Source organism: Chaetodon auriga, chromosome 22 (assembly GCF_051107435.1).
Source record: "Chaetodon auriga isolate fChaAug3 chromosome 22, fChaAug3.hap1, whole genome shotgun sequence".
In the NCBI taxonomy this organism is placed as follows: domain Eukaryota; kingdom Metazoa; phylum Chordata; class Actinopteri; order Chaetodontiformes; family Chaetodontidae; genus Chaetodon; species Chaetodon auriga.
This window is the reverse complement of record NC_135095.1, coordinates 18,219,871-18,232,500: the sequence shown is the minus strand read 5'-3', so window position 1 is coordinate 18,232,500 and position 12,630 is coordinate 18,219,871. Positions and strand designations below refer to the sequence as shown.

Sequence of the window (12,630 nt, the reverse complement as noted above, 5' to 3'; positions counted from 1 at the left end):
CCACTGGCTCTTCTCCAAACGCAGACGGTGAAAGCCTCGTCTCTCAGCCAGACGTGTCTCACCCCTTGTCTTAACTGTCCCAGGGCCCGGGACAATCCTGTCGCTGCAGCTTCCACCTCAGCAGCACACGTTCATAAACCGTGACGTAGCTCACGTGAACCATCAGCTGTTTCCACTTTTCTGATGTGAACAATTTTCAACAATTGTCAGCTGACATTCATCTACCTGATCCCATTGGCCCATCACACACTCACATCCTGACTTGTGCGACTGAACAGATTTGATTTCTAAATGATGAAAAATGATCCTTCTGGGTTCCCTGAGGGCTTCAGACATCCCGGTTCACCTCCAGGCGACGCTTTCGTTGCACATCGTTCCCCATCCCTCTCTCTCGCCTCATTTCCTGTCATCGCTCTACAGTCTGCTCTCAAATAAACACACAAAACACCCCAAACAAAAGCAAAATATAAAAAAATAAAATAAAAACAGAGCACAAGATTATTTCGTGTGGCGCTGTAGACTGTACCTCAGAGATCCAGTTCTGCACAGATCAGACTGTGGGACGGGCCTGTGGGGACGTCCTTCAGAGTACTACCATGATAGTAACACTAGATCAATCATTCGGTCTTCAGAAAATAACTGCTGAAGTGATTTATTATGCAGAAATGCAAATCATTCTCCAGCTGCAGCTTCTCAAACGTGACGATTTGTTGTTTTTCTCTGTTTTACATGTTAAGAAATTCAATATATTTTGGTTTTAGACTGTTGTTCAGACAAAAACTGAAACCTTCAGTGTCTGAAAGAAGCAACCTTGAAACCTCCGAAAGTTAAAAAAAAAAAAATTATTGACTAAATAAAGAATGAATCAAAACAAAAACTTTAAAAAATTTCTACACTTCAAATTATTTTGGTCAAACTGTAATTAAGCATTGACTGACTGTTGTTGTCATTTACCACATCAGATATATATTTATCACATTCTTGCACTAAAACCATGTCGTGATTTAACGATAAATAATCTGCATCCATTAAGAGTTCAACACATCGGTCCTTTCTGCAGGATTTACAAAAACACTGCATGACTGTTTATTTTGGAGAAACCTGACTCTGAGCTTCGCACATGAACTGCAGCGTTTGCGATAAACACTAACTCGGTTTACGCCGACAACAGCCTCTCTGTTCATTCACATGATTTCCAGCTGTGACGCCGGCTGCAAACTGCCTGATGAAGCTGATTATGATGTTATCTGTGTGCTAAAAGGCTGAACTCAAACCTGGAGCTGAATTAATGTCCTCATCTGACTTACACATCACGGGCAGACTGCGTTTTTAAGCACGAACACACCTGTTTCAGAGCGCCGTGACAGCTAGCACTGGGTTAGCCGCGACTAGCATGTGTGAAGCGTTAGCAAGCGGGCTAACATGCTAACAGCTACCTACCGGGGGGCAGACGGCTAACGTCAGAAAGCTAACGGCTGTTATCTGACACCGCTCGCATGAAAGATGCATGAAAGCAGCGTCTCCGCGGTGTGTCAGCTAAGGTTTCGTTGCTATGTCGAGCTAACGTTAACGAGACGTTTGCATTAGATTAGCTAACGTTAAGTAACACCAAGTGCATTCAGAGACGTGATTAAGGCGTTTCTGTTAGCTGTGACACGTAATGTTATGTTACAGAGAGAGAAATGAATCAACCGTTAATGACAAAACAGTTACAAAAACAACGCACCGCTGTCTCTCCTCCAAAACGTTGCTATATCCCCGTTATTCCCGTGGTGGAGGATTACTGATGAGGGGGGAAACCCTGTTTCCATTATCGGCCACCGTGCACAGCCCAGCCGCTGCTAGGTGATTTCAGTAATTTCACGAGCAACAGGGGGCTCTGTCGTAAATAAATCTGACTCAAATAGCAGAAACTGTGGTTAACTGCTGACAGTCAGAGTGTGCGGTCGCTAAGTTGTGGGAAAAGGGAGAAACTGTGCGACAGACGGGTCCGTGTCCGATAATGGGCGCACAAATATAATTGGTGCATTTGCATGTAGCTACGCTAGCAAGTTCCCCGAACTTAACTACTAATGATAATAACAACCGCAACATGAACAGCATGTTAGCTGTGGACTCACCGGATCTCTGTGGACTGCAGCCGGGCTGGTCGCTCTTCCTCCCGCTAACGTGCAGAACCAACCCGTCAAACAAACAAACGAACACCGGAGCGGCTGTTGACGCAGAGCAGGTTACTCCAACTGACGGGAGGTGCATTCAGGAACCTCTGGGAAATCAGACAATAATCATCACATTCTATTTAAGCTTGGCAAATTAGATATTTGTATGTATAACACCAGAGGAGGAGGAAGTATTCAGAATCTACTTCAGTAAAAGTACTAATACCATACTGTAAAAATACTATGTTATATGCTTGAGTAAAAGTATATAGACACAGTCAGTGAAATGTACTTGAAGTATGAAAAATAAAAGTATGAGACTTTTGTTAACTGCTTTGTTGAAAAATGATATTTTAACCTCATTTTCAGACACTGTTTATCCTCCCTGAGAAGACCTGAATCCACATCCTAATGTGCTCACCACAGCTGTGTGAAGGACTGAGCTACCCGGCTGCAGCCAGCAGGGGGCGCACAAAACAAACAAATCAACGGCGCGAATCGTCTGTTCATTTTTTAAGCTCACGTATTTAAGTTCACTCTCTGGTGTGTTTATAGCTGCAATTTATAGTAAGTAGGTCAGTTATTTATGAGGTTACGCCTCAGGCAATAGTTTTATCTACACCTATTTCATTTATGTTATTTGATTTTATGATTTTAAGTAGCTAATCTCTAAAGCTGTCAGATGAATGTAGTAAAGTACGAAGTGCAAAATGGAATATAGCTGAGTAAAAGTTGAAAGTAGCATGACAGTAAAAGGCTCAGGTAAAGTACAAGTACCTCAAATTTGTAATTCACGACAGTACTTGAGTTACATTCCAATACTGTCCAATTTATTTGCTGGTGTCCTTTCCCTGAGGAAACGACAGTTAATATCTATCTCTGAATTTGTTACGCAAATAAAAGCTGTCAGTCAGACAAGTCGTGTTGTGGTTAATCACGTTAAAACAGGACAGACGTTAAATATCCCACTGCTCCTGAACCCATCCCAGTGAAACAGCTGGGTGTGAGTGAGATAGCTTTCCACTGTGTCACTATGGTCACCTGTTCACACACCTGAATGACTACACACACACACACACACACACACACACACACACACACACACACACACACACACACACACACACCCTCCTGAAGGATGTGGGCGGGGTTTCTTGGCGGCTTTAATTGCTGCGTAATGCGCCGCCGTGGAGTCATTACGCACGCGGAGCTCTCCAGCAGGCGCGACGCATCCGGACACTCAGAGAAGAATTCTGTCGCCGCTCAGGTGGAGGCTGATGCTGCCTGTCTGAGGACGAGACCAACGGCCCTCTGATGAGTTAACATGACTGATCTGTGGAGTTATTCGGTGAGTCACATTTCATTTTACTCTTTTTTCTTCAACTCATAGAAACTCACTCTTGTATTTCTGTGACATTCCAGCAGATACTTTTACTAACACTTTTCTACATGTGTTCTCCTGCATTAAACATCACTGTTCTGCTCCAGTGATGTCAGAAAAATCTAATACAGTAAAAATAAAGCTAAATTTACGGATGAACTGTTAGTGTGTGGCAGAATGAAGACTTTCCATCATCTGTTTTCTCTTCATATACAGGACATATAGTTTGCCATATATATAAAAGTAGAAATATGTGATGTATCATTAAGTACACTGCAAATATACTCTATTATGAAACGTGTGATAATATATCAAACATATGAAAAATAGATTTCTTAAGCACCTGGAGCAAATGACCTCTGCTGGTTTCATTTTGACACAACAGGAAAGTTATTAAGGGTCACGATCACCACATATCAGTTACACCGACGCAGCGTCAAAGTCACGTGATGGAGGATATGACGATCCAATAACACTAAAACTGATTCTCCAGCAGAAAGGTGACACTGAAAAATGATCCTGTTTTCAGGGTTTGACTCAAAAACAAACACTGGGTTCAAACGAGCCCGTCTTAGGTTTGATGGTGGCATCACGTGTTACCAGGTAAATTTAACGTCTTCACTCATCGTCAGTGCTGTATTGACCCTGATGGACCCAAACCGGGTCTGGTTTTACTTCGGCCTCATCGTATCTACAGTTGAACCGTTTCTCTCGTCAGCTCCGTTTGGGCTTCTGACGAGGAACCTTCATTTTTATCTCCTGAAGTCTTTCATGACAGAGGAATGTGCTCAGTGGTTTCTGCTGCAGGAGCCTGTTCTGCAGCTACCTGTTCCAGGTCAACCTGTCCGTCAGGTGTGTCTCTCTGCCGAGATGCTTTAAAACCTCAGAGAGAAGTAACTGAGCATATTTACTCATCCTGAAGTACTTGTACTTTACTTGAGTGCTTCAGCAGCCTGCTCAACACTGATGGTTTAATATATAGTAATATATCACTCACAGGGGTCATAATGAGTACTTTTGATACTTTAAGTACACTTTCATGATAATACTTCTGTACTTTGTGTAGTTTAGTTAAAGATCTGAATACTTGGTGCTGCTCTGCTTTAGACAGCCGTGACCATTTTTATTACCCTTTTATTTTCGCTCCGACCTTTTCTGACCTCTTCCTGTCTTCTGATGTCTCGTCCGTCCTCTGTGTCTCCAGGCTCTCGTTGGTAAGAAGACGGGCTGATTCGTAGTGCCGCACAGCAACGTCGGACCCTCCATGAGATGTCCACATGCCAGCTGACCTCTGACCCTCGCACCATGGACCTCCGTCTGCAGGCCAACCCTCAGCTCCACTACGGGGTCAACGGGGGCGCCGGCCGAAGCTCCAGACCAGGCGTAAGTATTTCAAAACCAAGTTAACCAGAGATTTACTGATCTTCTCGTACTTCTGTGTCTTTTTTCAGGGCAGCACGTCTCCTTTATGTGTAGATGCTTGCAGTTTGCATTCATTGAGCTCTGCACACCTAAAAAAAACAAAATAAATAAATAAGAAAAAAAATTCAGAAATTACATTCAAAATACATTTAATGTGTGAAAATGCTCATGAAATTATCATTTAAAAGAAGGGATATTCTCGATATATGCTTAATTGTTTTCTTGATTTAACTGGATGGAGGCTCACGCGATGTCACACGACGCTACACCTGCAGCCATGTAGCTTAGCTTAGCTTAGCATAGCATCAAGACTGGAAACAGGGTGTTTCTGAGCTGTGAGCCACGGTGTCACCATGAGTTTGCCAAGACTTCAGGAAGTTTCTGTTCATGTCCAAGAAAAATTCTGCCAGATAACAAACAAGATGTGTAATTAGTGAGCGAGTGCTGGTTGGCAGACTTTGTTTATTTTGGATGGAGCCCAGCTAGCTGTTTCCAGTCTTTATGCTAAGCTAAGCTAACCAGCTGCTGGCTTCATATTCCTATTCCTGTGAGTTCCTTTTAGATGATTACCAGCAAGAATACACATGTAAATAAAGCTGATTTGATGGCTGCTGTGGGACTCTTCTTGGTGTGACTGTGCTCGATAGAGGACACAGTTTGTATAATCACACAGAATTTGTCGGGGCAGGCAGAGCTTAGAGCAGCCTTGTTCTATTGTCCTGTTAAACACAGTAAACACGCTCAGTGTCGAATCAGATGAACCGCTGATTACTCTAACTGTACTTGACCCTGATTGAAGCTCTTTGCTGTGTTTACACAAAGCGCCCAGTCATCGCGGACGCTGAGAAATTACACCTGCTCCACAACTTAATCCCTTCACATGCCTTGGGGATGACATTCATTATCAACAACCAACACAGCCGAACCGGTTGAGCCGCAGTTTTCTAGGTCCTGAGCTGCTTCACCACAATAGACTCGATTCAGTCCAGCTGAAACCAGCAGATCAGTGTTTATCTCGTATTGGTTTCAGCTGGGTGTGCTGCAGGTGTCTTTGTGTGTCTCTATGTGTGAAGCTAAACAAAGCTCACAGTTAGCTCGCTGTGGCAACTTTCGTAACACTGATGTCAGCAACGAGCCCTGTTTGCCGTGTCGGCCCTGAGCTGAAGGTCATCACCTTGAAATAGCTCAAATGGGCAGCTTCCTTCAGTCTGGCGACGTGTAATTGTAGTAAAACACGACCTGCAGTCGAAACACTCTGTTGTTTAAACTGTAAACTCAGTTTTTTCGCTTGTGCCTCAAAATTGTAAATCTATGTAACTTTCCCAGAGTTCAGTCTGCTTATTAGTAAATTATTAGTTCTTTAAATGCTCTTATTTGCCTTCTCTCTGAGAGTTAGATAAGATGATTATTTACTCTTGTGTCTGTCCAGTAAGAACGAAGCTGTAAATTAATGAAGGTGCTGGTAGGTCTGTTTTGAACTTTGGACAGAGACAGGCTGACTGTTTCTCATACCTGCAGTTGTTAGAACAGAGCTTGCATCTCCAAAATGTCAAGTTTTTAGGAAGTATGCAAGAAAACAACCTTTTCCAGTGTGATGATGATGCATTTTCAACATTATTTATAATGTTATTTATAATTTTATAAAAAACTTGATTTTCTTGAGCCACTGAGATATTTGAAAGCTCCAGAATAAACCGTAAAGCTTCTACAGATGCTTTTTGAACTTCTCAAACATAAAAATACGGAAATTAAAACTTAACTCTGAAAGCATTTTAACGGATTTTACTTCATGCAAGTTTTACATGTTATACTCTTACTTGTACTGTGGTAGTTTTTCTTTGTGCAGGTCAGTCCCATGTCCACCACTGCTTATTTTCAATCCATTACACATTGTTGCAGGGGATTACCTATTCCCTACAGCCATGTGGTTTGGCTTAAATAGGTGGACTCGATCTTTATCAGGACTGAAAAAGACCTCATAGTTGAGGAGCTAAATCAATAGGCGCTGAGCTGTTACTGGATCGCCCATTGTGCCATTTTTCAGTGGCTGCACTGTGTGGAGCAGGACAGGTAGCTGTGGAGGTGAGGCACTGAAGAGAGGAGCAGTTCAGCTAAATATAGGGTGGGAAAGAAGTCAGGAGGGTTGGGATGCAGGAACAAACAGGCCTGTGTTCACTGCGTACACATGACTACTGTATGAGAAAGTCTCAGTGGATGGTTCAACATGGATTCAATGATGAAGAGCAAAGTAAAGAGCAATGTGGTGCTTCTAGGCTGCAGACTGCAGGCCAGCGGTAGCATTGGATCTTCACCTGAGACTGATTTATGGTAGCCGAACACATCAAAAGTGAAAATCTGAACAATAAAGCTTTAATCTAACTTCTGTAAAGTGTAAAATAAACAGCTAAAAAAAGGGCTGGAATTAAATAACAGTCTTATAGTTTTCCTTATTTTGCTTGTAATACCAGGATTAACTGGCTCTACACTGCAATACCACAAAGTCTACACAACCGTGAAGTGTGTGACCTTTTCCCTGGGACCTGTTAGCTTTAGCCTAGTGCCTTTTAATGATATCATGTACACACCAAGTGCATATTTACATAGGACACCTTTACAGGCTTCATGTTGAGTCAGTCTGAAAGAAAAAGCTTGGAACATTAAAAGTCAGCCAGAGTCGGCATTTTCCACCAACTCATGAAGCCAATGTTAGCTTAAATAGCTAGATGGCTACGGCTAATCAAATCTGCCGAAGAATTTTGAGTGCTAACTAAAGTTCATATTGTTTGGAAAAAAAAAAAAAACAATACAGTTTTTGAGAACAAACATAATCCGAATTCTGTAACTCTTTCAGATTTAGAGTCCTATTCAGAAATTGTGAATGCATATCTCCTCGGCAGCATCATCTTTAATCTCTTTTTGTGAAATACTAATCTAAAAACATGTTGTTTTGTATACTTGATATCCATGGTAATTCATAGTAGCATGATTGATTGATGGGCTGTGTATTAGGCAATTGGAAACATCCTGAGAACCACCCTGACAAAGGGATGATAGCTGTGTGGACATTGTCGAATTTAGAAAGAATAATGAAATCTCACCACATCATCTGGTTTCCCTGCTGTCTCTTGGCCTTGACAGGAAGATGATGCGCTGCAGTTTCTGAGCCAGGAGGAGCAAGAGTGCCTCCAGTTCTTCGAGGAAACTATCGACTCATTGGAAGACAGTCTGGAGGAGAACAACCGGAGGCCCGGCCAGCCGAAGCCCCCCGCGAGCAGCAGCAGTCCTGTTGAAGAGGTTGATGGACCTCTATGTTCGAGTCCCAACCCAGGTGTGATTGTGTCCTCTCTCCTGGCCAGACATTCGAGTCCCAAAGACCAAGATATTATAGACCTGGTCCGCCCGGAACCGGACTTGGTGCAGACCAAAGAGTCAATCTTCAATCCCTCCAGCCCAGGTAGCGTACAGTTCTGGGTTCTTGTATGCAGGGTCATAACCAGGATTCTGGAAGTTTATAAATCAAAGATCCCCAACAACCCCTCGCACAATTTTTTCAGTATAAAATAAGTATTCCCAACATAAAGGTCTGAATACTGTTTCAAAGCCCTCTTTAATTTTAATAAAATACGCTAAAAGCCCCAAATTCCCCCCAAATACTACTGAAGATGTGACTTTAGAGTCCACAACAGTAACTACAGCCCTGGAGGGGACTGAAGCTTGCAGTCTTTCACAGATTCTCACTTTGCAATCTGTTTTTGCAGATTTTCATAGTATGATGCCAACTCCTGAAAGCCACTTCGAGATAAAGCCAAGGCGTGATCCAATGGACAGCTTGCCTTCAGAGTACAACCCTGCTTTACCAAGTGGCAGCTATGGGTCAACAGACAGCCACTCCTACCACCCTCCAGGAAGTATCCCCACCCCAGTCCTGATTGCGCAGAAGATAGCCGAGAACCAGGCAAGTGGAACCTCAAACTTCATGTCTTCCTCAGTCCTCCGCCAGTCCAGTCTGGAGTCCGAAAAGCCACCGAGCTACAGCACCGATCTTCCTGTTAAACATGGTCCTCCTACTTCTACTAAACCTACCCGCTTTCCTGCTAACATCAGTTTGATCCTCGGCAACAAGGAGCACCAGAATCAGTCACTGGCTAACGTGAACATCCAGGAGAGACGGGCACAGATGCTGGCAAATCTCACAGGGTCACACCCACTGCTGCAAGAAGATCCTCAGCCAGCCATGGAGCAACAGGCTCGAAATGTTCCCAAACGCAGCATTTCCTTCAAGGACCCCACACCAGACAAATCGAGGATGGAGGCCCTGTCTAAGCTGGGCCTGACCAGAAATCGAGCCATGTCTGGAGGTATGTCGCACCTTGACAGAACCCCTCTGGATCCTTTCACAGGTGCCGAAACAAGTGCCAAACCTCTGGAGGCCACTGTTCCCAAAACAACAGAAACCAGCACCAAATTGCCAGAAGCCGAGGTTCCAACACCACATCAGAGCCAGATTAATGTTGCCAGAAAATCAGAGATCCTGCAGACAAATTCCGTCAAGAGCCGTGAAGATGGAAACCCTCAACCAAGCCCCTCACCTCCAGCAGTCACACAGAGCAGCTACCATCCACCTCCTTTGGAAACCAAGGCATCCGTCTTGCCTCCGTCTGAGGTCACCTCACTGGAATTGAACAGCTATGGAGGGAAATCTATAGTGGTCAACCCGTCTGCTTCCTCCAGGAGCGAACCTGCAACCTCTCCAACAACCCTCGAACCAAAAATCCTTCCACCTGTGCTATCTAACCCCAGTGAGTTCAACAATTACGGAGGAAAAACCAAAGTCATGATCCCTGCACCTGCAGCCAGGACCAGGAGCGACCTTCCCGACATCCTCAGCTCCCATATAGACAAGAGTCGAACCTTGCCGGCCAAATCAGAGCTGCTACCTACTGAGCCTAACAGTTATGGAGGAAAGAGTCGAACCATCAACCCCCCCACTGGGTTAAATCACCCTTCAAAGAGCCCGGCAAGGAGCTCGAAAGCTCCAGCCCCGACCCCTGCCACAAGACCTCCTCGGCACTCTTACCACGGCGCTGTTAGTGCCCAGAAAGCAGCAGAACGTGCCTTGTCCCCTGACCACAAGCGGAGATCTGGCTCCATGTTTCGCCCTCAAGGCATCACTGTGCAATTTTCTGGACGGGGGGCGACGGACGAATCGCGCAAAGAGGCGTTGCGGAAACTGGGGCTGCTGAAAGACTCTTGATGAACTGTTTCTTCTTCGGTCTCCACCTGTCGAGCCCGAATCTCTAGAGTGTACCTGCTGGTGGAGGTGGTACGCTAGAAGTTTCCCCTGTGAGTGTGAGGTGTGGTTGGATAGAGACCTGCTTTTGCAAAGGAATGAAGCCTGATCCTACAATGGACCCGCACAGCCAGTTCTCACCTCCTGCACACACGACACTGTTTCAGCGACAAAAGTCTGGACAGATAAACTGCAAACAGCTTTACGTTGCCTCTGATCCAGGACGCTTCATACCTCTGCAAAATATTCTGGACGAAGTGATGCTTTAAAAAGGAGCATCCTCTTCCTGTGGGAATCAAACAGCATTCGGTCTTCTGTCTCACCTTTTTTGCCACAAACGAGGCTGAAAGTCAATGGACATTTTTTTTTAAAATTTGGCTTCATTTCCTAAAAACATCTTAAAGAAAAAGTTTGGAGATTTTCTATATTTATATTTAATCCAACAATGTCTCTCCATACTTTGACTCCCCTGCTCTGTACTGTAGTTTTTATCAAACATTCCTCAAATGGAGGACATTTTGCATTTGTTGGGGACTATTTTCAGCGGTGGATTAATACACATTTGATACTCTAGTTTTTTCGGCAGCAGGATGGTCTATGTGGGATTGAGTTAAAATGGATTACAACAGGACTTTTGCCTTAAAGTGCTGTTTGGGGGGGGGGGGGGAATTAAATGCTAAACTGATTTTTATTGGATTGATTTTTTATATTTATTGTTTTTATGTGAAAAGAAAGGTGGGCAACTGTCCCTGTACCCCAGACCCTCAGGTACATGACATGGCAGTTACTGTGTGGTAATCTTATTAATTGCTCACTGCACCGGGGCCCCCCAACAGGTTGGTCTGGTCCTGATAAAAATGTCTGTTTTTAGAAACAAGAGGACACTTAAATCCACAGTTTACAGTAAATGAGGCAGCATGCTGCAGCACAAACAGCTCAGGAAATGACTGCAGTCATGAAAAGGAGAAAAATTAAAACAGAATGGAAATGAGCGGCTAATTACGCTTAATTTAGGTATTTAAGAAAGAACAATAAATGGTTAAATTATGGAGTAATTTAATCCAGATTGAACAGGGAGCCCCCACCTCATCCTCAGACCAGACCTCCAGCAGCATCTTTCTGTATCGACTCTAAGTTATTCGTTCTATGGTGTCGCTTCCTTCTGTCTGCAGAGTGAAATGAATGTTCACACACAGGCTGTGAAGACTTCGTCAACCCTGTTACATGTTTTCACCGAGCTGTTTACCGACTTTGGGCATTTTCTACAGCAGTGAGTGAGTGTGTGTGTGTTTTCTGTCAGCACTTTCGGGCAAGGACAAGTTGAAATTACTTTTCTCTGGAGAAATTTTATTACTTTGCAATGACTAAAACTGTGTTGTAAATAGGAAAAGGTTCTTAAAGAGTTTGTGGATATCAAGCGAACAGCAGAAGATCTGATGTCCTGGAATAACAATGGTGCTCGAGCTGAAGCGAAGCGAGGCCGGGGTTTCTTGAAAGAAAGGCTGAGCTGAGCTGCAGGATATTTTTACTCGGCGGACAAACCTCCCACACCAAACCACAGACTGTGGAATGGCTTCGTGGGCAGGACCTTTACTTTTTTACTACGCAGAGGGAATACTTTCAAACTGCTCTTTAGGGATGGGCGAGCACATGGCATTGTACAAAACACAAGCACTAAAACCGCAGAGTCCAGAAATACATCCTGGGTCACTTCTGTGTTTTTATTCCTTTCAGGCTGTCGATAACTTTCTGACATATGCGAGTGTGTTATTTAACTGTTGTAGCAGCATAAGTGTGTATATGTATGTACTACGTGTGTTTGTGTATGTAAGTTTACTGTGTTTTATCCAGACTCCGGCCTCTGTAGTTCACCTACAGTCACTTTTGAAGTATATTTTGTTTCACTCAGAAGTACTGCAGTACTTGTCCTGTGTGAGCATTTTAGTGAATTTTGTTTACAGACTCCGGTTCTCTGTAGTTCAGCTGCAGTCATTTTGAAGTATCTACGTACAGTTTATGACTACATTCTGTATAACAGTGCCTTCTTTATTAGGAAATGTTTGTGCAAAGCGTCCAGTTCTGCACAGAACAGGGATAAAACGTGCATCCGTGTGTGGTAAATGGGAATATTAGCGGCCGTGTGAAAGCTGCAGCAGCCTGCTGTAGGCTGCATGTCCACTGTCTGTATATACTCTGCTTAACGTGTCTTTAATGTTGATTTTTGTCAATCATTAAACAGAATAACACAACTTCTTTCTGCTTGTTTTTCCTCAATTAACTCTGGAATGTAAAGAATGAAAAGGTGCCGTTCAATGATTGGCTACCTGTGTGTAATATTTCACCTGAGTGGAAACATTCAGGAGTTTTGAGGCGTCTTA

At 43.7% G+C, this 12,630-nt stretch overlaps 2 protein-coding genes across 6 annotated transcripts in view; one reads left to right on the top strand and one right to left on the bottom strand.

Moving 5' to 3' along the window:
* The window catches only part of rab3ip (RAB3A interacting protein (rabin3)), a 16,551-nt gene extending 14,283 nt beyond the window's left edge, over positions 1-2,268 (bottom strand). For 3 of the 5 annotated variants that reach the window (XM_076722197.1, XM_076722198.1, XM_076722199.1), the window contains exon 1: positions 2,121-2,245. The gene's annotated coding sequence lies outside the window, so the exon portion shown is untranslated. Of the gene's footprint in view, positions 1-2,120 lie in introns of all 5 variants that reach the window. The other 2 variants (XR_013075851.1, XM_076722200.1) reach the window with 2 other exon arrangements.
* A 1,100-nt stretch (positions 2,269-3,368) lies between these two features.
* On the top strand, positions 3,369-12,451 carry proser2 (proline and serine rich 2). Its single transcript, XM_076722196.1, has 4 exons — positions 3,369-3,507; positions 4,745-4,923; positions 8,101-8,416; positions 8,721-12,451. The coding sequence occupies exons 2-4, from the start codon at positions 4,810-4,812 to the stop codon at positions 10,214-10,216; spliced, it is 1,926 nt and encodes a 641-aa protein (XP_076578311.1). The 5' UTR covers positions 3,369-3,507; positions 4,745-4,809; the 3' UTR covers positions 10,217-12,451.
* Positions 12,452-12,630: the final 179 nt, after the last annotated feature.

Coding starts and splice junctions, on each gene's coding strand:
- proser2 (XM_076722196.1), top strand. CDS start 4,810: ATGTCCACATGCCAGCTGACCTCTGACCCTCGCACCATGGACCTCCGT. Junction 4,924..8,100: donor GCCGAAGCTCCAGACCAGGC/GTAAGTATTTCA, acceptor TGGCCTTGACAG/GAAGATGATGCGCTGCAGTT. Junction 8,417..8,720: donor CTTCAATCCCTCCAGCCCAG/GTAGCGTACAGT, acceptor CTGTTTTTGCAG/ATTTTCATAGTATGATGCCA.